Genomic DNA, 23,091 nt, shown 5'->3' with positions numbered 1-23,091 from the left:
CCAGACCTGCCCCAGCAGGCGCCAGGGCTGCAGCAGAGTCTGGTTCCCCATCCCCTCCTCCTCAGGGGCCTGAGAACAAATTGTGTGTGTGTTTTTTTTTTTTTTCAAACATGGACAATTTGTCTTCCAGGCCACCCACGTGCAGGTCCTCTCCATGCTGTGGATGCAGCCAGTTCTAAAGCACAATCCCTCCGTGACTTCACTTCCCAGTGGTACCTGCAATTGAAAGTTATGTCCCCTGCCTACTCTCAGGGGCACCTCAAGGGGACAAGGCCCACTAGCATCCCCTTCTCTGAGGCTGCCACCCAAGGATGGAAACTCCTGTTTCTCCCATCTCTGTAATCCATGCCTGCAAGCACAGGCTTCAAGTCACTGCTGTTATGGTCAAGATTTCACCAACATTTGGCATTTTCATTTTCCAAAAATAAAATGTATTGACTCTGCTTTTCCAAACTACACTCGTGCCTCTGATACTCTTCTCTGAAGAATAATCTAAAATTATTCTCTGGTTTAAAAGAAAAAAAGATCACTCTTCTAAGCCACCCAGGACAGAGCTGTTTGTCCTCTAAAGGTGGCCAGGATGACAGGAGCCAATGTGTCCAGCATGCCAGGCACCATGCCCCATGCCTCCCACAGACTCTCTCATTTCTCTCACAGCACCCACACCAGATACACATCACCATCAGGTGCACTTTCCACAGGAGGAAAGCACAGTGAGCCTGGGGGCAGCACCCCTGTGCCAACAGGCCCCAGCACCACTCCAACAGATGGTAAAGGGGCCAAGCATGGAGCTGGGCCACAGCAGGCAGCGCCAGGCACCACCCTCTACCTCTGTGGGGACTCTGTTCCTGCTTCGGGGGAACAGTGCTTACCTCAAGAGTTGTTGCAAGCAATAAATGAGATACCGCACGCAAAGCCCTTACCAGTGCCCAGCACCCAGCCACCTGCCACCCACCTGCCCCAGCTCAGGGCATGGTGCGTACTTCCCATCTCATGTCCAATCCTCTTTCCTGCCGCTCTCGGCCTCCCTGAAGGCTCACCCTTTCTGGCTTTCTCAGAGGGATTAGTTAAAATCTTTCCATTCTAAAGTCTGCATTGTTTGGCATTTACCAAGTTCTAGTCCCAACCCCAACCCCCAGTGCTGGGCCCTCACAATTTGGTCACAAGACTAGGCCTCAAGTCAATCCGACAAGCATGTGCTGAGCCCCTCCTGCGTGCAAGGCACAGCTTTCCTCCTCTTGGCCCCCAGCTCACACCCAGACCAAGCTGCAGCCCCCACACCCCTGCCACCAGGGTGCCCCAAAGGCCCGCCCCTCAGCCTGGTCCTGCAGGAATTGCCCAGGCCTGCAAAACTCCAGCAGTGCCAGGGAGATCTGGTCTTCCAGTCTCAGGGAAAATGCCAACACAAAGACAAGACAAAAACAAGAAGCTTGAGGCCTTTTTATTGACAATTCTCCATAGACACAGAGATCCTTTTAGTTCCTCTCCAGTGTAAAGAAAGCACGGGGTACTGAACTCTCCTAACAGGACACAGAGGCGATACGATACCAAAGCGTGCCAGGCTCCCCAGGGCTCTGGCACCTCCACTGGCCTGGGCAGGCCCCTGGCTGTAGAGTCGCAGCTAAACTGCTTGGTCTGGGCCTAGGATGGGTCCCTTGTCTCCCCAACCTGCCTCTCTGCACCCCTGCTCCCCGAGTGTAGAAACCTCTCGGCCCCCTCATAGGTCCTGGGTCCCAGGCAGTCCATGATTCCAGGGAAGAGCTCTAGGTAGGAGACCGCCTCCCAATTCCTCCTCATCCCATTCCTTGTGCTGCATGTTCCCAGGAACCATGCAATAAATAAATAAATACTTTAGAAAGGCAAAGCAGCTCCAGGGAAGGGAAGGGATGCCTGAGCCAGCTCATGGCTAAGGGAGAGATACTGAGCCCATAAAAGTCCAGCAGTGAACATGAAATTGTTGGAAAGGAAATGGAGACCCCCAAGGGACCTTATCCCATAACTAAGACTGTCCTCCAGGGAATAGCCCCGGGATCCAGGACCCAGTCCAGAAAGATCCTACACTTCCCAGGCCCCCAGGGGTCAAGGGCTTCAGGACCTCTGCTCCACTCACCTGGCCTCCCACTCCATGGGGCAAGAGGCAGGGAAAGGAAGCTGGAGCGCTGGGCCAGTGGAGGACTGCCCCAGACTCTGGGCAGAGGGTGCAGAAGTTGTGATCCGAGTGCCCTGCAGCTGCTCCAGCGCAGCTGGGGACACTAGGGCATCGTGTGGGCTGAGTCTGTGAATTGAGACGTCTTCGAGGGGAGGCTGAGGTCTGTCCAGCTGTTGGGGCTTCCCCATGCTTTCCTCCACTTAATGCTGAAGGACTCGGCCAACCCCTCCTATACACATTCATTCTCCTCTGGGGGAATCTGGGAACTTCAACCCTGTTTCTAGAAGCACCCCTGGTCTTGTTAGGCCTGGCCACACCCTCTGATGGGGGAAACGATGAGATCCTGGTGCCTGGAAGGACATTCAATCAGCAGAGATGGGGTGTGGCACTCCCAAGCCCTTCTGCAGGCTCTCTGAGGCTGAGGGCCTGGCCAGTACCCTACAGGAGAAAAACCTCTTTTCCCAACCTCAGGTCTGGAATTCCCAGGCATAGCCACACTGACGCTGGTCATCAGACCCCAGTCAGACCTGACCTAGTTCACTGCTGCCCTCTGGTGGCTACTGCCTGCCCAGCCCTGAGTCCACTCATTCAGTCCCAGGCAGAGCAGGGCAACATGCCAGGCCCTCCAGGGGCTCCTCTCCCCAAGGGATTGACAGCAGCCATTGCCAGCCACTCTCAGGGGTGGAGAACAGCTCCAGAATCCAGCTGGAGAGAGCGAAGAAGGAAGGGGAAGCCTACCTAGCATTCAGGCCACATTTGCCCAGCACACACCACAGGGGGCCGGGGTGGGGAGAGTGGGGCGCCTACTGCTGGCCCCAAGGATGGGTGCCTGGTTGGACCCTGGCCTCTCTTCTCACTTGCTCAAGGTCTGGTTACACGAGGCACACACAAACACAGTCTCCCTCTGGGCTTCAGGGGCTGAAAAGGAGGAAGAACTTGGTGAGACATTTCCTTGTGCCCTTTGGTTCATGGCCCCAACTACTAGAACCACCTCCCAAATGCCCCACACAGACCCCTGACCCAGCCCACACCCTCCCTGCCCAGCTTGCTAGCCTGCCCGCAGAGACTCTTCTTTCCATGGGAACTAGGGATCCTGGGCGTGATGATGCCAACAGCAGGCTGCTCCTGTGCTATGAATTAGACATCACTGTGGCACGAACAGAACACCTTTAAAAATGTCTTTTTAAATAAAATATCAAATACAAAAATTAGCCAGACGTGGTGGTGCATGCCTGTAATCCCAGCTACCCAAGAGGTTGAAGCACAAGAATTGTCTGAACCCAGGAGGCACAGGCTGCAGTGAGCCGAGATGGCGCCGCTGCACTCCAGGATGGGCGACAGAGCGAGACTCTGTCTCAAAAAACTAAGACTAAAATAAGTAAAATGTCACAGTGAAATTTCCCAAAATGTTTTAACAGTGGTTATCTCTGGGTGGTAAGATTACAGGGTTATTTTTCTCTTCCTTCTTCTTCTGCTTAAGAATTTCCAAATTTTCTAGTTAGTAAGCATGTGTTACTTGCATTGGAAGAAAAAAGAACTTGGGTTGGGCGCAGTGGCTCACACCTGTAATCCCAGCACTTTAGGGGGCCGAGGCGGGCAGATTACCTGAGGTCAGGAGTTCAAGACCAGTCTGGCCAACATGGAGAAACCCCATCTCTACTAGAAATACAAAATTAGCCGGGTGTGGTGGTGCATGCCTGTCATCCCAGCTACTCGGGAGGCTGAGGCAGGAGAATCGCTTGAACCCAGGGGGCAGAGGTTGTGGTGAGCCAAGGTCGTACCACTGCACTCCAGCCTGGGCAACAAGAGCGAAACTCCATCTCAAAAAAAAAGAACTTGGTTTAATGTTATATTACAAAACGGTACATGAAATGTGACCACATTTTTCAGGAATATGCACACACTTTTATTCTACATGCAAGCTAATGAGCAGCAGGGGCCACGTCCGATTGTTTTCTCGGGAAGAAATCAGGAATATTTTTCTTCCTTTTGCTTATCTGTGTTGTTTTATTTACAACATGTATGTACAGCTTTTATAAAAGGAAAAAAGGGATTTTTAACTTTTGTTCAAAGTGCCAAGGAAATAAGAAAAAGATTAAAAGTGCAGCTGGGATTGACTCCAGGAAGGCAGGAGCAGTGCTGGGAGCCACGGGGATGTTGCCAGTGCTCTTGTTTTTCAACTTTAGTGAAGCGACCACAGGTACTCATCTTGTTATTACCCTTCATAACTCACAGGTACATCATATCTATTCTTCGGCATGTACCAAATGTTTCAGGATTTTGCTAAACGGGATGGAGGAAATGTTCCCATAGACCTGACTACAATCCCAAGTTCCCTTGACCTCTGACACCCTCGCCCCCTTGCCACGATGTGGCATCCCCTTGACGGGATACCAACTAAGCCCTGCCACCACCTGCACCACTCACCTGTGGCCCCCATGGAGGACCTGGGGACCTTGAAGGAGCAGCATCGAGAGCAGAAGCTGTTTCCACAGTTACTGCAGCTCCGCTGCAGACAAGAGCCAAGGTCAGATGTGTCCCCTACCCTCAAGCACCTGGAGTTCTCATCGCCTCCCTCCTTTACACCAGCTGATCCCACCCAAGGAAACTGGGACTGGGGGGTGCACAAGTGGAGCAGGAAAGACAGCAAATGGAATGCCCCCTGGGGAGACTGGTGAAAGGTGGCACAGGGGCAGGGGAGGGCACACTCCAGAAAGCCACTGCCAGGCCCAATGTGACCCGAGCCAGACTTCCTCAGTGACTCCCCTCAACTCCTCCCCACCCGGCAGTCCCAAGGACACTGTTCCCAACAAATGCAACCTCACACTCACCCTCTTCTTCAGCACTGAGAAGGTGGCCGAGCAGCCCGTGCAGTTTCCTGAGAAACAGAAGCAGCAGCTCAGTCCCCACCCATCCCAGGACTCTCACGCTCACCTGCTCCTGGCGCTTCTAAATGGGATACTCAGGACACCTGCCCAGCCTCCTTGGGTGGACACAGTGAGCCAGGGAGCAAGGCCAGATTCAGAGCCAGAAAGAAGGACTCAAACTAAGAACACTGATAGCCCCTGAGAACTGATGTCTCCAGCCATACATAGGTACCAGTCCCTGAACCCTTCCAGAGCTGAGTGGCCCCACCTGCAGGTTCAACAGAACTCAAGGAGCACCCAGCAGAATCCACTCCTGGAAAGCCAGCTAAGCTGGCAGGGACCTGACCGCAGGCATTCCCAAATGACACCTGCCTAACACGACCCTTTCCAGAGCAACGCCTTACAAATAGTCCACCCACAGGCTAAAGACAGAAACTCCTCCTAAAAACCCAAACTCCTGCTTTCTGTTCCCTGAAGACTGTAGGACAGAAGCTGAGAGCCAGGCATATTCCGAGAAGACATGAAGGGTAGAATGCTCAATTGTGGTAGGCAGTGAGTGGCATGGGGGGACGCAGAGCAAGGCAAGGTCCTGCCTAAACCACCACAGATGCCAGGATGGCAAAGTGCCCGACAACAGTGGAGGGGCAACGGCAGCTTAGAAAATGGCTAGAAGACAACAATAGAGTGTAAAGGGAGAGGAAAGATAGGAAAGCCGGACCACCTGTCTGGGCAGGTACAGAGCACCATGCCTCACTTTCACACAAAGGCCCCAAAGCTTTATTGACGGCTACACGTGGTCCCTTCCTCTGTCCAGCCAAAATCACCTGAAGTTCTTGCTAAAGGAGACTCCCTAGGTTCAGGGAAAGGAAGACCTGAGCTAGAGCCAGGGGAAATCTGAGGCCAAAGCGCTTCAGATAAATGCCCACTCTGTCAATCAGCCAGGGAAAGAGAAGAACAAGCCTGCTGCTGGTGCCAAACCAGGAAACTGGCTGCTCCAAGATTCTGTCCCTACACTAAGAATTTGGGGAAGCCAGCCTGCCCCAGCCTCTCCTTAACAAGGGAGGCAGGTGAATGGGACAGGCAAAAGGAGCTACTCAAAGACTGACACTGGCCTGTGCCCAAGGGCTCCTCTGAACTGAACGGGATGCCAGGGCCAAGCAGCCCAGGACAGCCAAGTGGGCTGGTGAGACAGCTGTGAACCCACACACAGGCCAGAGCCAGGGAGGGCTCTGGGCACTGACAGCACCTCACTCAGGTGATGTTCCCTTCCAACACCTACCAACTCTTTCTGCCCCTTCTCGGCAACGGCCTGGACTCACCCATCCTCACTCACCATGTGATGATGCCACCGAGGCCATGAGAGCAGGGGCACTAAGGCCCAGTGGGACCTGCCAGGGCAACAGTCACGGAGCCTCCAAGACAAAGGAGGGCCCTCCCCACCAAGACCTCTCCCACACGGAGGCCACAGAGAAGCTCCTGCACAGTCTGCCCTCATTCTCCCCATGCATCCCCTCATCCACGGGCAGGGGTAAACAGAATGGCCCCCGCTACAGTCCCCCAACATTCACATGTGGAATCCTAACACCCAAGGCAGGGTCCCTGGGAGGTGACTGGGTCATGAGGGTGGAGCCCTCGTGAATGGGATTAGTGCCCTTATAAAAGAGGCCCCAGGGAACTGCTGTGACCCTCCCACCTTCTCGTGAGGACACAGTGAGAAGGTGCTGTCTATGATGACGGAAATGGACCTCACCAGAACCTGATCCTGCTGACACCCTGATCTTGGACTTCCAGCCTCCAGAACTGAGAAAGATTTCCACTACTTAAAAGCCACGTGGCTTAGTGTATTTCATTATAGCAGTTGAAATGGAGAAAGATAGCCCCCAAAGCAGCTCCCCTCGCCCTGCTCTCAGGACCCAGACCCATGAGCAGAGGCTGCAGGAGCAGAGCTGCTACACCTGCCCTCAGGGCAAAGAGCTTGAGAACATTTCAGAAAAGGGAAAGAAGTGAGTGGTCTTGAAGGATGAGGAGCTAAGAGGGGTTTAGGAAAAGAAGCACTTTCTGCCCTTGCTATCCTTGAGGGAAACTGAAAAGGCCTCTGCCCATGTTGGCAGAGATTATCCAAATCAAAAAACAAATGCAAAAGCGGGACAGGCATAAAACAAGGGACTCCACACATGAGGGTAAAGGGAAAATGGAGAGGGAGGTTGAAGAGGTACAAAGAACACAAGAGCCGAAGTAGACGATCTGAATTTGAGTCACAGCTCTGCCATTTCCAGGCTAAAGTCTTTAGACAAAGCACTGTTTTTACCTCAGGTTACTCATCTGTAAAATGGGAACAACTAAGTACCTTAACTTAGAAGTTGTAGAAATAGAAAATTATTTGCTGGACCAGAGTAATACTTCTTGTGTGTAGTGCTACTGGGGACTGCTGGAACCTGGCTGCTCTGAGCCCTTAAGAACTGCCTGCTCCTGTCACACCTACAGTAAGGATGAAATGAGATCACACATGTGCAAGTATGGAGGGTAAACAGATCACTGAACATACAGAATGCCCTACAGAAGTCAGCCAGCAGCATAAATAAAACAAAGGGGCCAGGAGTGGTGGCTCACACTTGTAATCCTAACACCTTGGAAGACCAAGGTACGAGGATCACTTGAACCCAGGAGTTCGAGACCAGCCTGAGGAACAAAGTAAGACCCCCGTCTCTAGAAAAAAAAAAAAAAAAAAATTAGCCAGGCATGATGCTGCATGCCTGCAGTCCCAGCTACTCGGGAGGCTGAGCTGTGAGGATCACTCGAGCCCAGAAAGTCGAGGCTGCAGTAAGCTGTCATCATGCCACTGCACTCCAGCCTGGGAGACACAGAGACCTTGTCTCAAAAAAAAAGAAAGAGATCTTGAATAACTGGGGGACATTCACACAGCAGAAGGAAAGAGCCTGTCCAGGACATCTAATCCTGAGAAAACAACTGCGCTGGTTGCTGCGGGGGTAGGAAGGCAGGACCCTGGGGGCCCTGAGTTAAATTCCTCAAGATAAACTCCATAGGCTTCTTTCAGGGCACAGACCCTAGAACTCGACACCAGAACCCACAGTACTGCCCCCTTCCCCTGCTCCCATCTGACAGCAGGCAGGAGGGCCCTTCCTCAGAAGCAAGCGGCTCCCAGGTCAACCTAGCTACTCTAGGCTTCCTCCACAATTGTCACGTGGCTCAGCTCCCAACACTGCTGATCTAAGCCAGGTCTCCAAGCTGTGCTAACCATCAAGTCCACCCTTCTCCAAAGCTGCCTTCCTTGACCACTCTCCCCAACCCTCAGTAAAATAAGGACTGACTGGGAAGAGGTGAACTCAGGGCTCTTATGATGTCCAGAGAAACAATGTTTGCTTCAACTTGCTTCCAGTTGGATCAGAAAGACCAAGACAGGATCCTAGGAACCCACGGGGTGGGCCAGGGCCTCCCACATTAACCGCACCCACTACTCACTATGAACCAACCAGCACTGTGCCCTTCGTAAGTACTACTGTCTCATTTGACATGAGACCTGTAACAACCCTATGAAGTCAGAATGATGATCCCCCTTTTACAGAAGGGGCAATTGAGGCACAGGGTGTGAAATAATTTGCTCAAGGACACCTGACTGAGCTGGGATTTGCAGCAAGCGGTGAGACTCCACTCTGTTCCTCGCCATCATGCTACACTGCCTTCTGAAGTTCTGTCAGGATTACGGTTCTCTGCAGTCCCGGGATGGCATTTCCCAAACTGAGTTCCTTGTCTTCCCACAAGTGAATGTCCAATCAGGACAGAGGGATAAGAAGGAACCCACACCCACTCCCTCAACAGTCCTGCCGGGCATCTGCTAGCGCCCCAGGGTCCCGTGGACACACCTTCACTCCTTGCTCTTGTCACAAGTCAGTACCCACAGTTCTGAGACTCTGCCCCGGTGGCTGGGTGTTCCCCCGCCAAGTCCCAGCAGTCCCACCCTACTCCCCCGCCAGCCCAGCCCTGTGCCCTGGCCGAACCGAAGTTGTTGGTGGGGTAGCGCTTGCGGAGCCGCTCCGTGAGCCGAGACACCTTGCTGCGCAGCACCTCATTCTTACTCAGGAACCCGTTGTCCTGCAGGGCCAGCTCATCCTCTGCTGGGCACGGGACACCCTCATCATCCTCCTGTGGGAACAGCTCCTTCCAGTCCTGCCCACCTCTTGCAAGGCTGCGGGACCTGTGTGCAGAGGCATCCGGCACAGCAGCCCCCACGAGGTGTGGCAGCAGCCGGTTCAGCTACCCTCCCCAGCCCAGCCCCTGCCCACCCACCAAGACTTCCACTTACCAGCACCACCAAGTGGGTCTCCTGCCTCCCAAGGTGCGGGGAAGAGGAGAGAAAACAGAGAGAAAAAGATAGCAAGAAGAAAGAAGCTGCCTGGAGGGGCCCCCAAGCAGAGGGAAGCATGGAAGCACTGCTCTGAGCTCTGCGTACTTCCCAAATGGTTACGTTGACAGACGCCCCCACCAAAAGAGGATCCCAGCATCGAACAGCCTTGGAGAAAGCTGGGTACTACTGTTTCTCAAACTGGGTGATATTAATTTAGTAGGTCTTTATTTGAGTAGAACAAAAAAGGAAAGAAAATATCCCTTAAAATGTATTTTCAGGAAACTTTTGTTTCACTTAAGTTTTACATATTTTATAGACCTAAGTGTGAACTGGGTCAAGATGCAAAATGTGTTCCTTACTACAGGTAATGAACAAAAACGCTTGAAAACCCCTGCTCTACATATTCCCTCCACCAAGATTCACGGTCTATAATCATATATCAAAGTTTTGGAGCAATCTTTTAGCCATCAGAAAGTCAAATGCCTGCATGGCCTGGGCTGATGTATGATTGAGGTGAGTTGGGGTAAATCACAGGCCTAGTGGAAATCCACGAGGTGTTTTTCTTATATCTCAATTTCCCACTTTACAAAGAGAAATAAATAAAGAGAAATTATATCCTACTCTAAGAAAAACAAAAACGCAAATGTGACAAATGGCAACTGCCACTTGATCTCAGCGACAAGATACAGCAGGAGTGTTGAAACCACCTGTAGCCACATGTGACCTGCGTAAAGGGGACAGCAGCTCCTTAGCAACACCTACTGCTGCATACTCAGGGCTACCAGAGAAACTGGAAACCTGCAGTTCTAACAAAAATCTCTCCATATTTAAACATTGGCTCAAAAAATTATTTTGAAACTTTGCATGCCAAATAAAACAACTTCTGCAAACTACCAGTCTGAATCACCATCCTAAAATCAAGAAGGCTGTTTAACTTCCCCGACCTAGCAGTTGGCCACGCAACTACTTTCTCCAACCTCCCCTCCCTGCCCGGCAAAGGGACATCTTATGGAACTCACTCTGCAGAAGAGCGGAGACCCAGGGCAGCAGCCTCCTCAAAAGCTGCCTTTCCTATATCAAAGGCACCAAGCTCACGGTCTCCAGCAAAGGCCAGAAATCATCCAGCTCCCCAAGTAGGGCATTACCCAGAGACTTCCAGAGCCACTCTTGCCCTGGGCACCCAGGACAGCTGGCTCAACAAGAAACAGGAGCGGGGAGGGGTTCAGTGGCACCCTTTCAACCAGTTCTAGCTCACAGCAAGTTTTAGCTTCTCACTTGGACATTGAAAAACAAAAACAAAAAACAGCTCCAGGACCACCCAATTTTTGGCCTGCTCAATAGAGGATGCTGGGGAAGGGCCACCCACCTCAATCGCATCTTTAAACTCCTCATCTGGCTCAGCCTCCTCAGCCTCCTCCACGCTGCCCGGTGTGAGGTCCTGGGAAGAGAGACTCTATGACAGAAGGAGAAGGATGGCAGCGTTGCTCCCTAAGGCAGAGGACCACCTCCCCAAGCCAGCATCTAGGCTACCCAAAACACCAGGAAATGGTACAACTCCAAGAAAGACGGAAATCACAGGAAGGAGCAACCTCTAGCCTGGCAGGGTGAGGGAGATGGAAGCACGAGCACGGCTGGCCCTACAGTGGCCGCATCACACAGTGGTTGAGGGTATGAGCTCTAGAACCACAGGGCTGGGGTCTTAGACACCACCCTGGTGTGGTGGCTCACGCCTGTAATCCCAGCACTTTGGGAGGCCGAGACAGGCACATCACTTGAGCCCAGGAGTTTGAGACCAGCCTGGGCAACATAGCAAAACCTCATCTTTACTAAAAATACAAAAAAATTAGCTGGGCATGATGGCACATGCCTGCATCCCAGCTACCCAAGAGGCTGAGACGGGAGGACTGCCAGAGCCCAGGAGGTGGAGGTTGCAGTGAGCCGTGATTGCCCCACTGCACTCTAGCCTGGGTGACAGAGGGAGACCCTATCTCAAAAAAAATTAAAACAAAAAAAAAAAAGAAAGAAAAGGAGAAAGAACGAACCTGCACTCCATGACGTGACTGTCTATCTATAAAGCACTTGGAGCAGCATCTGACACAGGGTAAGCACTCAATGAAGCACGGAGTAGCTGTTTTTATTGCAATTATTATTATTAAACACTTCAGGGGAGATAAGGCCTGGGAAACAGCAGGAACTACAACAGAGGCCAGCCCAGGAGCCATAAACAAGCTGATAACAGGGGGGCCCACAAGCTGCCACAGCAGGCTCTGCCCTGACAGTGGCACTTACCTCCGTGGGTGTGAGGGCAGGCGTGCTGTCCATCAGGCCACCCTTCCCCCCAACATCTGGTGGTGGAGGGCTCTCAAAGGCATGCTCTTCCTGCTTTGGGTTCATCCTCTGCTGCAGAGATGCCCTGTACTCAGACACAACTACCCAGGGAACGGAGAACAGGGTAGGAGGCAAAAATGAGACACCATGAGTGGCACTTTGGGGGTACCCACTTCTGCAGCTGGCTGGCCTCTCCTCCCTCTGCTACGGGAAAGAGTCGCCCTCCTAACTCTGAGCAAGTCACCTAACCTGAGCCTCTTCAACAAAACTTAGATACCACCACCTGCCCCAGACGGCTACAGAGATTAAATGTAGTAAATGGTCAATAAATCACGGCTTCTGTAGTTAATTACTCTACCACAGGGAGGAAAACAAATACAGCAATCACCCAAACATAGGTACAGACTCAGGCCTCTGGGACTCAGTGCCTCTCCAGACTGCTTCGCGCTTTAGAAGCCAGACAACAGACGGGTCCTCTGGGATCACACAGACATGGGGTACCAACTCCAGGTGGCTGCACCCCAGGGGATGGGTGGCAGCTTTGGGAAAACATCCTTCCCTCATCTTCCAGAAGCCAGCATATCATATAAGCAGTGATTCATCTGCCTTGGGAAGGGAGGGAAGGGAGATGGGAGCCTAATGGTAGCAGCCTCCCCTGGTGAGATTCCAGCTTCATCTAACATCTCAGAGACACAGAACCCATGAGAGAGGACCCCAGTGTGGTGCTGCCCCTTGTGGAAGTACAGCAAACTGATGATTAGCTATAGAGACAGAACTGCGGAGCCTAGCCTAGCCATCAGAGCCAGCCTGGGCCCCGTCCCTGTCAGGCCCTCCAGGGCTTACCTCGGAAGAACTCCACATTCCCCAGAAAGAGGGTGCTGTTTAAAAGGGTGAGGACCCAGCAGAGTGGCAGCAAATACAGCATGCAGACCGTGCCCAGAAGAGCCCCATAGAACCTGGATGACAGGGAAGAACCACAAGATCAGAAATTCATAACAGCAGAAGGAGATGGGTTTGGAGCAAACCCACAGTGGGGTCCAGGTGAGACACAGCTCTGGGCACATTAATAAACTGACAAGACCCGCTCATCAAACCAGTGGAAAATGGCGATGAAGACTGAGAACTACAAGTCACCAGTGCAAACATCTAATGCTGGTGAGGCCGAGGTGGTATCAGCTGGGGGCACATGAACTCGTTCAACCATGATCACTCCTCAAGGTCTAGACTCTGAAGTCTAGAGTAAGACAGACTGGGATTGAATCCAGCTCTGCCACTTCTCATTCTGAGAAGTCTCTTGGTTCTCTGGGCACGGCTCCCTTCCTGTGTAAGATGGGGACTGAAATAGCGCCTACCTAATGGAGTTACTGTAAGAGTGAGATAACACAGAGGACGTGTTGAGCAGTGCCTGGCACCAGGTGAAGACAACAAACATTAGTTATCACTATTATTCACATTAAAGAGCCTCAAAAACACCCATTCTGTTTGATATGGTAGTTTCATCCTTGAATTTATTCTAAGAAAAATTTTCTAACAGATTAAAGCTAAATCCATAAAAATGTTTACCATGGGGTTAGTAAAGAGAAATTGATTAAATCTATAACAGAATGGTTCCATAAACTATATTTGCCATCTATATTAATCTGGTATTATAAATAATTCCAAAGGCTATATAACAAAGAAAATCATCTTTAATATAATAAGTGGAAAACAAAAGAAAAATCAAACATACACTACGAAATTATACATCCATAAAGTAGATGCATATGACAAATTCTAGCAAGCAAAACAAATATGAGATTGGGCTGCACAGTGGATTACATGGTGAGTTATTTTTCTATTATTAAAATATTTTTACCACACATAAAAGCAAGCATCTAAACAAAAGCCTACATTAGAGCCCACAAGCATATGCGCAGATCCACACACAAGAGCCCAGGAGGCGAGCTCTTCCCCTGAGGTAGGAGGGGCAGAGGTCCTCTCAAGGCAGCTGGCTTTGCTCAGGCTCAAGCTGCAAATTCCAACAGGGTAGTGGTGGGAGAGGAGGGGTCACTCACTGTGAGGACACGACGGGGTTCTCCCAGTGCAGCACACGGTAGGCAGCTTCACAGGTGCAGCACAGGCGGCTCAGGAAGGCCTCCAGCTGGATCAAGCTACAGACACAGGGGCTTTGGTAAGTAGGCAGGACAGAAGCCCTGGGAAGTGGAGCCTGGGGCCTTGCAGGTACAGCTGGCTAGGGATGGTCAATCTCTCTAAACACACTCACCATATGCTTAAAGAGAAAGGGGTTGAGACAGCATGGGAGAAACGGGCCTGGCTAAGCCACCCGGGCTATATTTCTGTCCCCTTTTTGGAGCCTCTTGCTGAGGTGGAAACAGTATAAATGTTCCTTCTTGGTCTCTTCCTAGCTGTTGATGTCAGGCAGGCTACTAAACTTCTCCAGGGCTATAGCTTCTGTATCTATAAAATGAGGATCAGAGGACCCACCTCACAGGTACACAGCAGCTGTCAGAAAAAATGGCATGATATTCTCCACCTAGGATATCAAACAGACTCACTTGGGGAGTTCTGGCTGTTGTTTTTTTAAACATGGATGAACCACAGAAGCCATGAGCACAATCTGAACCTAGATCTGGGTTTCCGAAGGCAAACTAGGAAACTTGGAGACAAGCTGATTTCAGGGCTGTGGCAGGCAAGTATAAGATGAATTTGACCATCCTGTTGTACCATAAAGTAAGGAAGCACTCAAAATTGACAGGGACCAATGCAAACAAGAGCCAACTCAAAAGAGCTCCTACTGGCCAAATTTAGGACAATTTGATATCAAAATAAATACTGACAGTAATAGATTCTAACTCACCAAATAAAATATAAATCTATGAGTTCATACTGATAATAAATAAGAAGGAAGAGCTTTCTTATAGTAGAAAGCCAGTTTAAAAAAAATGCAAATAGAATAATTAGAAGATCATCTTTGCAACCATCATAGTAATAAACTGATTAAGGCAAGACCCATCAATGGATTTTTAAAGCAGTGGGTAAATGTTTGATGAGGAACAAGATATTTACATAGTCTCAAAGTATCTCCCCTCAAATTACTACCAAAGAAGAGTAAAATGGTAATTTACAGTGCGGATGCCTTAACCAAGTGATCAAAGTCAGTATTTCCTGACATCGTGTGCCTCCTGATACGGATGCACTGAACATGACACATCACAAGGAACCAAACGATCCAAAAATGAGGGAGATTCTACAAAATAATAAGCTTGTATTATTCAAAAATGTCAATGTCACAAGAAACAAGGACCGAGGAACTGCTCCACATTAAAGAAGACTAAAGAAACATAAAAAAAAATTAAACATGATGTATAATCCTGAGTTGGATCCCAGATCAGGGAAACTGATACAAAGAACTTTATTAGGCCACCTGCACTGGCGCACACTTGTAGTCCCAGCACTTTGGGAGGCTGAGGCAGGAAGATTGCTTGAGCCCAGGAATTCGAAGCGAGACTGGACAAGACAGTGAGACCCCATCTCTACATAAAAATTTTTTTAATTAGCAGGGCATGGTGCATGTGCCTGTGGTCCCAGCTACTCAGGAGGCTGAGGCAGGAGGATCACTTGAGTCCAGGAGGTCAAGGCTGCAGTAAGCCATGATCATGCCACTGCATTCCAGCACGGACAACAGAGCAAAACCCCATCTCAAAAAGTAAAAAAAAAAAAAAAGAAAAAAAGAAAAAGAAAATGAAAAGAAAAGAAGAAAAAGAACTTTATTAATATAACTGGTAAAATCTGATTACGAATTATACATTAGTTATCAATGTTAAGTTTCCTAATTTTGATTACAGTTCTGTGGATATATAAGAGAATGTCCTTGTTCTTAGGAAATAAATGCTGAAGTATTTGGGGTAAACAGTTACATTTGCAACTTACTTTCAAATGGTTTAGGAAAAGGAAAAGAATATGTATATGTAGAGAGACAGACAAAGCCAACACACCAAAATGTTAACAATTGTTCTATCTGGGTAAAGGGCATAAGGCTGTTCTTTGTATTATTCTTGCACTTCTTTAAGTTTAAAACTATTTCAGGCTGGGTGCGGTGGCTCATGCCTGCAATCCCAGCACTTTGGGAGGCCGCAGGCAGATCACTTGAGGCTGAAGCTAGAGCACAGGTTGGCCAACATGATGAAACCTCATCTCTACGAAAAATACAAAAATTAGCTGGACGTGGAAGCTGTAATCCCAGCTACTCTGGAGGCTGAGGCATGAGAATCGCTTGCACACAGGAGGCCGAGGCTGCAGTGAGCCGAGATCTGCGTTTCAGCCTGGGTGACATAACAAGACTCTGTCTCAAAAAAACGGCCGGTCATGGTGGCTCACGCCTGTAATCCCAGCACTTTGGGAGGCCGAGGAGGGCGGATCACGAGGCCAGGAGATCGAGACCATCCTGGCTAACACGGTGAAACCCCGTCTCTACTAAAAACACAAAAAATTATCCGGGCTTGGTGGTGGACGCCTGTAGTCCCAGCTACTCGGGAGGCTGACGCAGGAGAATGGTGTGAACCCGGGAGGCAGAGCTTGCAGTGAGCCGAGATTGTGCCACTGCACTCCAGCCTGGGCGACACAGCAAGATTCCGTCTCAAAAAAATATATATATATATGTGTGTGTGTGTGTGTGTGTATATATATGTATGTATGTATACACACACACATATAAAAAACTATTTCAAAGTAAGAAAGTCTTTTTTAAAAAAACTACATATCCAGGCCCCACTCCAGAAAACTGACTCAGAATTTCTGGGGTGAGGCCCAGACATCTATTTGTTTTTAACTTCTTTTGCTCCTACTATATCTCAAGAGAATGCAGAGACCCCACTCCAGGGAAGGGAGGGGTAAATGCCCACTGCTACTGAAGTTGTTAGATGAGTATTTTTCAAGTCTTAAAATGCTTCCTCGGAAGTACCAGCTCTGTCATGTTTAGGAAGTTTCTCCACAGTATAGCGATAACTAGTATCTACTCAACACTTCCCCGGTACCAGACACCTGTTCAATCTTCACAACCACCTTGTGAGTAAGCCCTGTTATCATTCCATTTTAACAGATGAGAAACCTGAGACACAGAGAGGCTAAGCAACTTGCCCAATGCTACACAGCAAGTAAATGGGAGAGCTGGGATTTGAACCCAGGCAGTGGCTTATACATGCACATGCTTAATCAAGACCCTAAACTGTCTCTCCAGCAGAAAGAATAGGAGCTGTGAAAACAGCTAGATCTAGATTCTCATCCCAGCTTGGCCACTTTCTAGCTAAGTAAGTCAGCCTTTTTCTTTACCCATAAATGGAAGATGTTAATATTAGCTACCTCCCAGAACTGTTAAAAAGGTTAAATGAAATAACAGCTGTGGTTTGCCTAATATAATGTCTGGCACACAAAGCTAGCACTTAGTGTCATGGCTGCTGTTACTGTTCCCCCACCTCCCTGGCCTCTCTTCCATACTCACAAGCTCTTCACCTCAGCCACGGCCTCGGGACGAGACAGGCGAACTCTCTGCAGGTCCTCCTGCCTCACGCTATGATACTTCCTCCGCATCAGCTCAGACTCAGGCAGCCGTGCCCGGCAAACCTCCTGAAGGTAGCCCAGCAGGGCGGGCACTGAAATCATCAGGGCACCTACTGAGTACCATGCACCTACAGAATCAAAAACACTGCAGGTAACACAGGTAAGCAAAGACCAGGAGTCGGCCCACCCAGACGCCCACTGCTTGTTCCTCACCTCCTCCAGGGCTCTGCCAGTCAGGCCTTCCCTGATGGCCCTGTATGACACAGTGTCACACCCCTATTCTCCAGCCCCCTTAACCTAGCTTCACTCCTCATAGACCTTATCACCACATGACACATTACAGGCATGTCTGTTGTCTCCTCTACTAAGTAAGCTCTTGAGGGCTGGGACTTTGTCCCTTTGGTCACTGCTGTGGCTCCATCCTCACTTTTAATACATTTTAAGACGCTGCTAGCACACAGTAGGAGGTTCACGCTGGAGTGTGACTGCCAGGTGCTCCTGATGCCTGACACTCGGATCTCTGGGCCACTAAGGAAGACTGGAAGGTCTTTCGTTCAGCTTTTAGGACACTGCAGACAACTGTGCCTCGAGAAATGGCGAAGTTGAGATAAAATTCAAAGGAGGAACTTCTTCCACGTAACATGGCACCCCAACAGCAAGCTAACAGAGCAGCGGGCACATAATAAATGCTTATTAAACATGTCACAGGAACTGATTTACTTTGGGAGCATATACAGAAAAAATCAAACATCCTACAAAGTTTTGAACAGGTAAAGATGAGTCCAACTAAGAAACAGAAAATGAGATCTTGTATGAACTGGATTTATTTTCAACCTACTCAATCCCTACCTCCAGAGGAAACAAAGAAGACACCTGAGAAATACAAGGTAAATATAAGAACAAAAACATGAATAATGGCCCAGCTCCTCCAAACATTCTGTCCCAGACTCTTTATTCTCACCCTGAGGGGTCTTTTTATGTGGCCATCTGCCAGTGCCAACCACCGACAGGGTAGGGTCACAGTATGTACTGTAGTTAAGAGGTTCATAGGAGACATTACTCAGGACCCCAAGACACCCATGTGTCCAGACTTCTATCTCAAAGGCTTTATGCCACTCCTCACTGCTGATGACTGCCCAGCAGCTCCTGCTAGGCTCACTAGCTGAACCAGAGAAAAGCAACAGATATGGCAAAAATCCCTTATCAGCTCCCCTTCCCAGTACCTTTACCCATGCCATGTCCCCAGATGACCCTTGAATCAGCTTGAAAACCAAAATGGAAAAAGGTGAATGCATCCTCAGCAGGAAGTCAAGAAGGAAACAACAATAATACTGAGAGCAGCTACAATGCACTGGCTGCCTCTTCCATGCCAGGCACTGTGCTAAGTATTATGCCTGGACTGCCGCATTCCTCACAAATACTCTAGGAGGAAAGCATCATTTTTATCCTCCCTCTAGAAATAAGGAAAATTAGGCCTTAACAGGGAAGTCCAATAATTTGCCCAAGGTCACAGCAGGCAGCTCAGCCTGGATCGTCCCTCTGGAGCCTGTTTCTGACTCCAAGCAGACACAGAGAACACTAACTCCAGGACAATAAGAGCAGCTCCCACACACAGGGTGGGGCTGCATCCAGGTGTTCTTCCCCCACATTCATTCACATAAACCACTGGCCCCTGAAGGCAGTTCTTACCCTCATTCAAAGTGAGGAACAAGATGTTGAGGCCCAGGCAGGTCAGCAAGGAACACAAAGGCATCTGCCACCTACAATACAGAGAGTCCTGATCACTACAGACAGCCACTCCTCCAGCTGGGGAGGGGAGACCGGGCAGCACAGATGGGACATCAAACCAGAAAGGAGGCCTGGAATACAGAAAGTCAAGGAGAAACGAAAAGGAGGCCTCTCACTTGGACTGGTGCCCAGGAGAGGCAGTAAGATGTCACACATTAGCACCTGGGGTGAGGAAACTGTTAGGTCTGTAGTGCTTTCTCCCAAAAGGAAGAATTTATAAAATATCAGTTTAGAAGGCCAGGCGCAGTGGCTCACGCCTGTAATCCCAGCACTTTGGGAGGTCAAGGTGGGTGGATCACGAGGTCAGGAGATCAAGACCATCCTGGCTAACACGGTGAAACCCCGTCTCTACTAAAAATACAAAAAAATTAGCCGGGCGTGGTGGTGGGCACCTGTAGTCCCAGCTACTCGGGAGGCGGAGCTTGCAGTGAGCCGAAATCGTGCCACTGCACTCCAGCCTGGGCAACAGAGCAAGACTCTGTCTCAAAAAAAAAAAAAAATCAGTTAAGAAACCCAGTTAATACCATTTAACCTGTGTTTTGTAAGGCTGTACTCTCCTTAAGAGGTGACACTGACAAACATTCTTAGTATTTTCCTCTATTCTTTTTTATAATTTCTTAAGAATATATAATCATTGCACAAGATTCAACTAATACGGAAATCAAGAAAGAACAAATTGTGGACTTCTTTAACCCCGTTTGTGCCTTTATCTTCTTATGTCCATGTTTTTGAAATTTTGAGTTTATCTGAGAGTTTATTTTGAATACCTATTAATTCAAAAGGACAAACAGTAGTAAATATTTTAATATATTAAAAATCAAGATGAAAGTAGGGTGCAGCATTCACTTAGCAATCACACCTTAAGTGAGCTGGAACAGACAGAAGCAAACACAGATACAGTCGCTGCCACTACCACCACCACCAAATGGCAATGCAGAAGCCCCTAAAGAGGGAAGAAGGAAGACCAGAGACTCAGGTTGCTGAGAACAAGCAAATGCTGCTGGCTCCATCCCCGATAAAGGACATTTAGTACTGAAAGAGAAGCACAGATGCAACAATGAAGCGATGACACCCAAATTCTAAAGGCAGTGACAATATATAAGGTGAGTCATTAGGAGAGAGACAAATATCAGAAAAACAAACAGGTAAATTGTTGGCAAGCAAAGCATTGAATGTATTTTCTTTTTTTTTTCTTTTGAGACAGAGTCTCACTCTGTTGCCCAGACTGGAGTGCAGTGGCACCACCTTGGCTCACTACAACCTCCACCTCCTGGGTTCGAGATTCTCCTGTCTCAGCTTCCCTAGTAGCTGGGATTACAGGCGCACACCACAACGCCTGGCCGGTTTTTGTGTTTTCAGTTGGGACGGGATGTTTCCCTATGTTGGCCAGGTTGGTCTCAAACTCTCAAACTCCTGACCTCAGGTGATCTGCCCATCTTGGCCTCCCAAAGTGCTGGGATTAAAGGCATAAGCTACCGTGCTGGGGCTAAATATATTTTCTTGTGCCCTAATGGGAGTATTTCAGAGCTACTGAATGAGGTTAACTAATTTATGCAGGGCTTTCACTTTTTTATTATAAGTTCTGGGATAAATGTGCAGAACATGCGGGTTTGTTACATAGGTATACATGTGCCATGGTGGTTTGCTGCACCCATCGACCCGTCATCTACATTAGGTATTTCTCCTAATGCTATCCCTCCCCTAGCCCCCCACCCACCAACAGGCCCCAGTGTGTGATGTTCCCCTCCCTGTGTCCACGTGTTCTCGCTGTTCAACTCCCACTTACAAGTGAGAACATGTGGTGTTTGGTTTTCTCTCCCTGTGTTAGTTTGCTGAGAATGATGTTTCCAGCTTCATCCATGTCCCTGCAAAGGACATGAGCTCATCCTTTTTCATGGCTGCATAGTATTTCATGGTGTATATGTGCCACATTTTCTTTATCCAGTCTATCATTGATGGACATTTAGGTTGGTTCCAAGTCTCTGCTATTGTGAATAGTGTTGCAATAAACATACATGTGCATGTGTCTTTATAGTAGAATGATGCATAATCCTTTGGATATATACCCAGTAATGGGATTGCTGGGTCAAATGGTATTTCTGCTTCTACATCCTTGAGGAATCGCCACACTGTCTTCCACAATGGTTGAACTAATTTACACTGCCACCAACAGTGTAAAGGGGCTTTTACTTTTTAATAAAATTTATAAGGGAATGAAATGACACCTCTGTCTTTCTCCTGAAATTCAACACACTCCACCTGTACCACCCTAATTAGGCCTCAGAACCTCTCGTGGCAGCTACCAGGGTAAAAGTGAAATAAAAGCCAATCCCATTTTGGAAATAAAAACATCACACACCACCACTCAAGTCACTTTCATTTTAAAGCCTCTTCCCTTCTATAAAATGTTTTTACTGACACTTTGGTCCCAGGAGACCCAAGCAGTAGAGTAGCTGATCCCAGAAGAGAGTCTGTTAACAATTTACTGCAGCTCTAGGCTTCAGACCTAATAGCTAGAGCCCAAGATTAGGTCTCTCTTCAAAGTCAAATCCTCTTTACTAAGAAAAGAACAATCAAAAGCACAAACTAACATGACAGCCACTTTCACGGACCAATGCTCCCTCTCCCAGAAGCACAGAAACCGCAGGCTCCTGGGGGCTTTTAGGTCCAATGCTCCTCCTGCATCCAGCTTTAACCAATCCTACCACATCCTACAATTTCTGTAAAATGGAAAAACCCTAACACATTAGTGTGCTAAGAAGCACTACAGACTAGTAGAGGAAAAGGAGGAGGGCAGGGCAGGATATACTTAACTTTTGTACTTTGCCACAAAGGGCAATACACACACATACAAAGAATGTGCCAGGGGGCACAGCCTCTCTCCTAAAGACCAAACTTCACATCATGCTGAGATTATAAAAGGAGAAAACAGCCTCCCCTCATACTGTCTCACTACCCCTTGTGCCAAGAGCACAGTGATCTTACACTAGAGAACACAGCTCTGGAACACTGACTAGCTCATCTCTACAGATACTGACATAAATTAGATGAACAAGAAAAATGTAGGGCCTTGGCCAGAGAACTAGTAACAAGCCATCCACTATTTCCAGCCTGAGGCGTTGATAAATACACAATGGCATCCTCAGAGGTTAACCTAACTCCACTCACCCTGCTTCCTACCAGTCTCTCTCAGGTATTTTATAGGGTTGAGGGTCTTTATGAGAATCTGATGAAAACTAGAAGCTTTTCCCTAGAAATAAACACATGTGCAGACACACAACTTTACACGCAGTTTCAGGGGATTCACTGATCCCTAAAACTCACCCATAGGCTCCAAGTTAAAAACCTCTGCTCTTTAGGACAATCAGGTTTTTGTGTGACTCCTGATGCAATGCAATATCAGGGACACAACATTTACCTCTGGGAAAAAAAAAAAAAACTTTTCTAACTTGAATCAAATTCAACCTTTAAATCTAACTTCTAGTCTGCACCACGAGGAAGAAACCAGACAAATCTCGGTAGCAAATTCTCCAGGAAAGTCAGTTCAGTCTCAGTCTCTTCAGCAAGTCAATGTCATGAGAGACGATTAGACTGAAAAAGACTTAAAAGACATAGTAACTACAAACAATGCACAGTCCTGGACTGAAATGTGATTTAGCCAAAATAGATGGTACAACTGAGGAAATGGAATATGAACTGAGTATAGGATGATACCACGGAGTTATTAATTTTGTTAGGTATGATATTACTTTGATCTTAAAAGAAACGTCCTTAATTATTTAGAGATAAAAACTGACATATTTAGGGAGTAGAATGCCCTATAAGTAATTTAAAATAATGTTAACAGCTGGGTACAGTGGCTCACGCCTATAACCCCAGCACTTTGGGAGGCCAAGGTGGGTGGATCACGAGGTCAGGAGATCGAGACCATCCTGGCTAACACGTGAAACCCCATCTCTACTAAAAAACAAAAAATTAGCTGGGCGTTGTGGCGGGTGCCTGTAGTACCAGCTACTTGGGAGGCTGAGGCAGGAGAATGG

General features: G+C 48.6%; 1 protein-coding gene across 7 annotated transcripts in view; it reads right to left on the bottom strand.

Annotated features, from left to right (window-relative positions):
- Positions 1–1,414: 1,414 nt before the first annotated feature.
- Positions 1,415–23,091, bottom strand: part of ZFYVE27 (zinc finger, FYVE domain containing 27) — a 24,400-nt gene continuing 2,723 nt past the window's right edge. The window contains exons 3-13 of one of the 7 annotated variants that reach the window (XM_012000585.1): positions 18,953–19,023; positions 17,205–17,391; positions 13,762–13,857; positions 12,551–12,663; positions 11,669–11,808; positions 10,746–10,817; positions 9,338–9,358; positions 9,033–9,177; positions 4,981–5,027; positions 4,577–4,658; positions 1,415–3,067 (exon numbers count right to left, since the gene is read on the bottom strand). In XM_012000585.1, the coding sequence (XP_011855975.1) occupies positions 3,003–3,067; positions 4,577–4,658; positions 4,981–5,027; positions 9,033–9,177; positions 9,338–9,358; positions 10,746–10,817; positions 11,669–11,808; positions 12,551–12,663; positions 13,762–13,857; positions 17,205–17,391; positions 18,953–19,023 (1,039 nt within the window). In that variant the 3' untranslated portion in view covers positions 1,415–3,002. Of the gene's footprint in view, positions 3,068–4,576; positions 4,659–4,980; positions 5,028–9,032; positions 9,178–9,337; positions 9,359–10,745; positions 10,833–11,668; positions 11,809–12,550; positions 12,664–13,761; positions 13,858–17,204; positions 17,392–18,952; positions 19,024–23,091 lie in introns of all 7 variants that reach the window. The other 6 variants (XM_012000577.1, XM_012000595.1, XM_012000619.1 and 3 more) reach the window with 6 other exon arrangements.

The sequence above is a fragment of the Mandrillus leucophaeus genome, unplaced genomic scaffold (genome assembly GCF_000951045.1).
Source record: "Mandrillus leucophaeus isolate KB7577 unplaced genomic scaffold, Mleu.le_1.0 Scaffold117, whole genome shotgun sequence".
In the NCBI taxonomy this organism is placed as follows: domain Eukaryota; kingdom Metazoa; phylum Chordata; class Mammalia; order Primates; family Cercopithecidae; genus Mandrillus; species Mandrillus leucophaeus.
The sequence above is the reverse complement of the archived record's forward strand: the minus strand, read 5'-3'. Positions and strand labels throughout refer to the sequence as shown.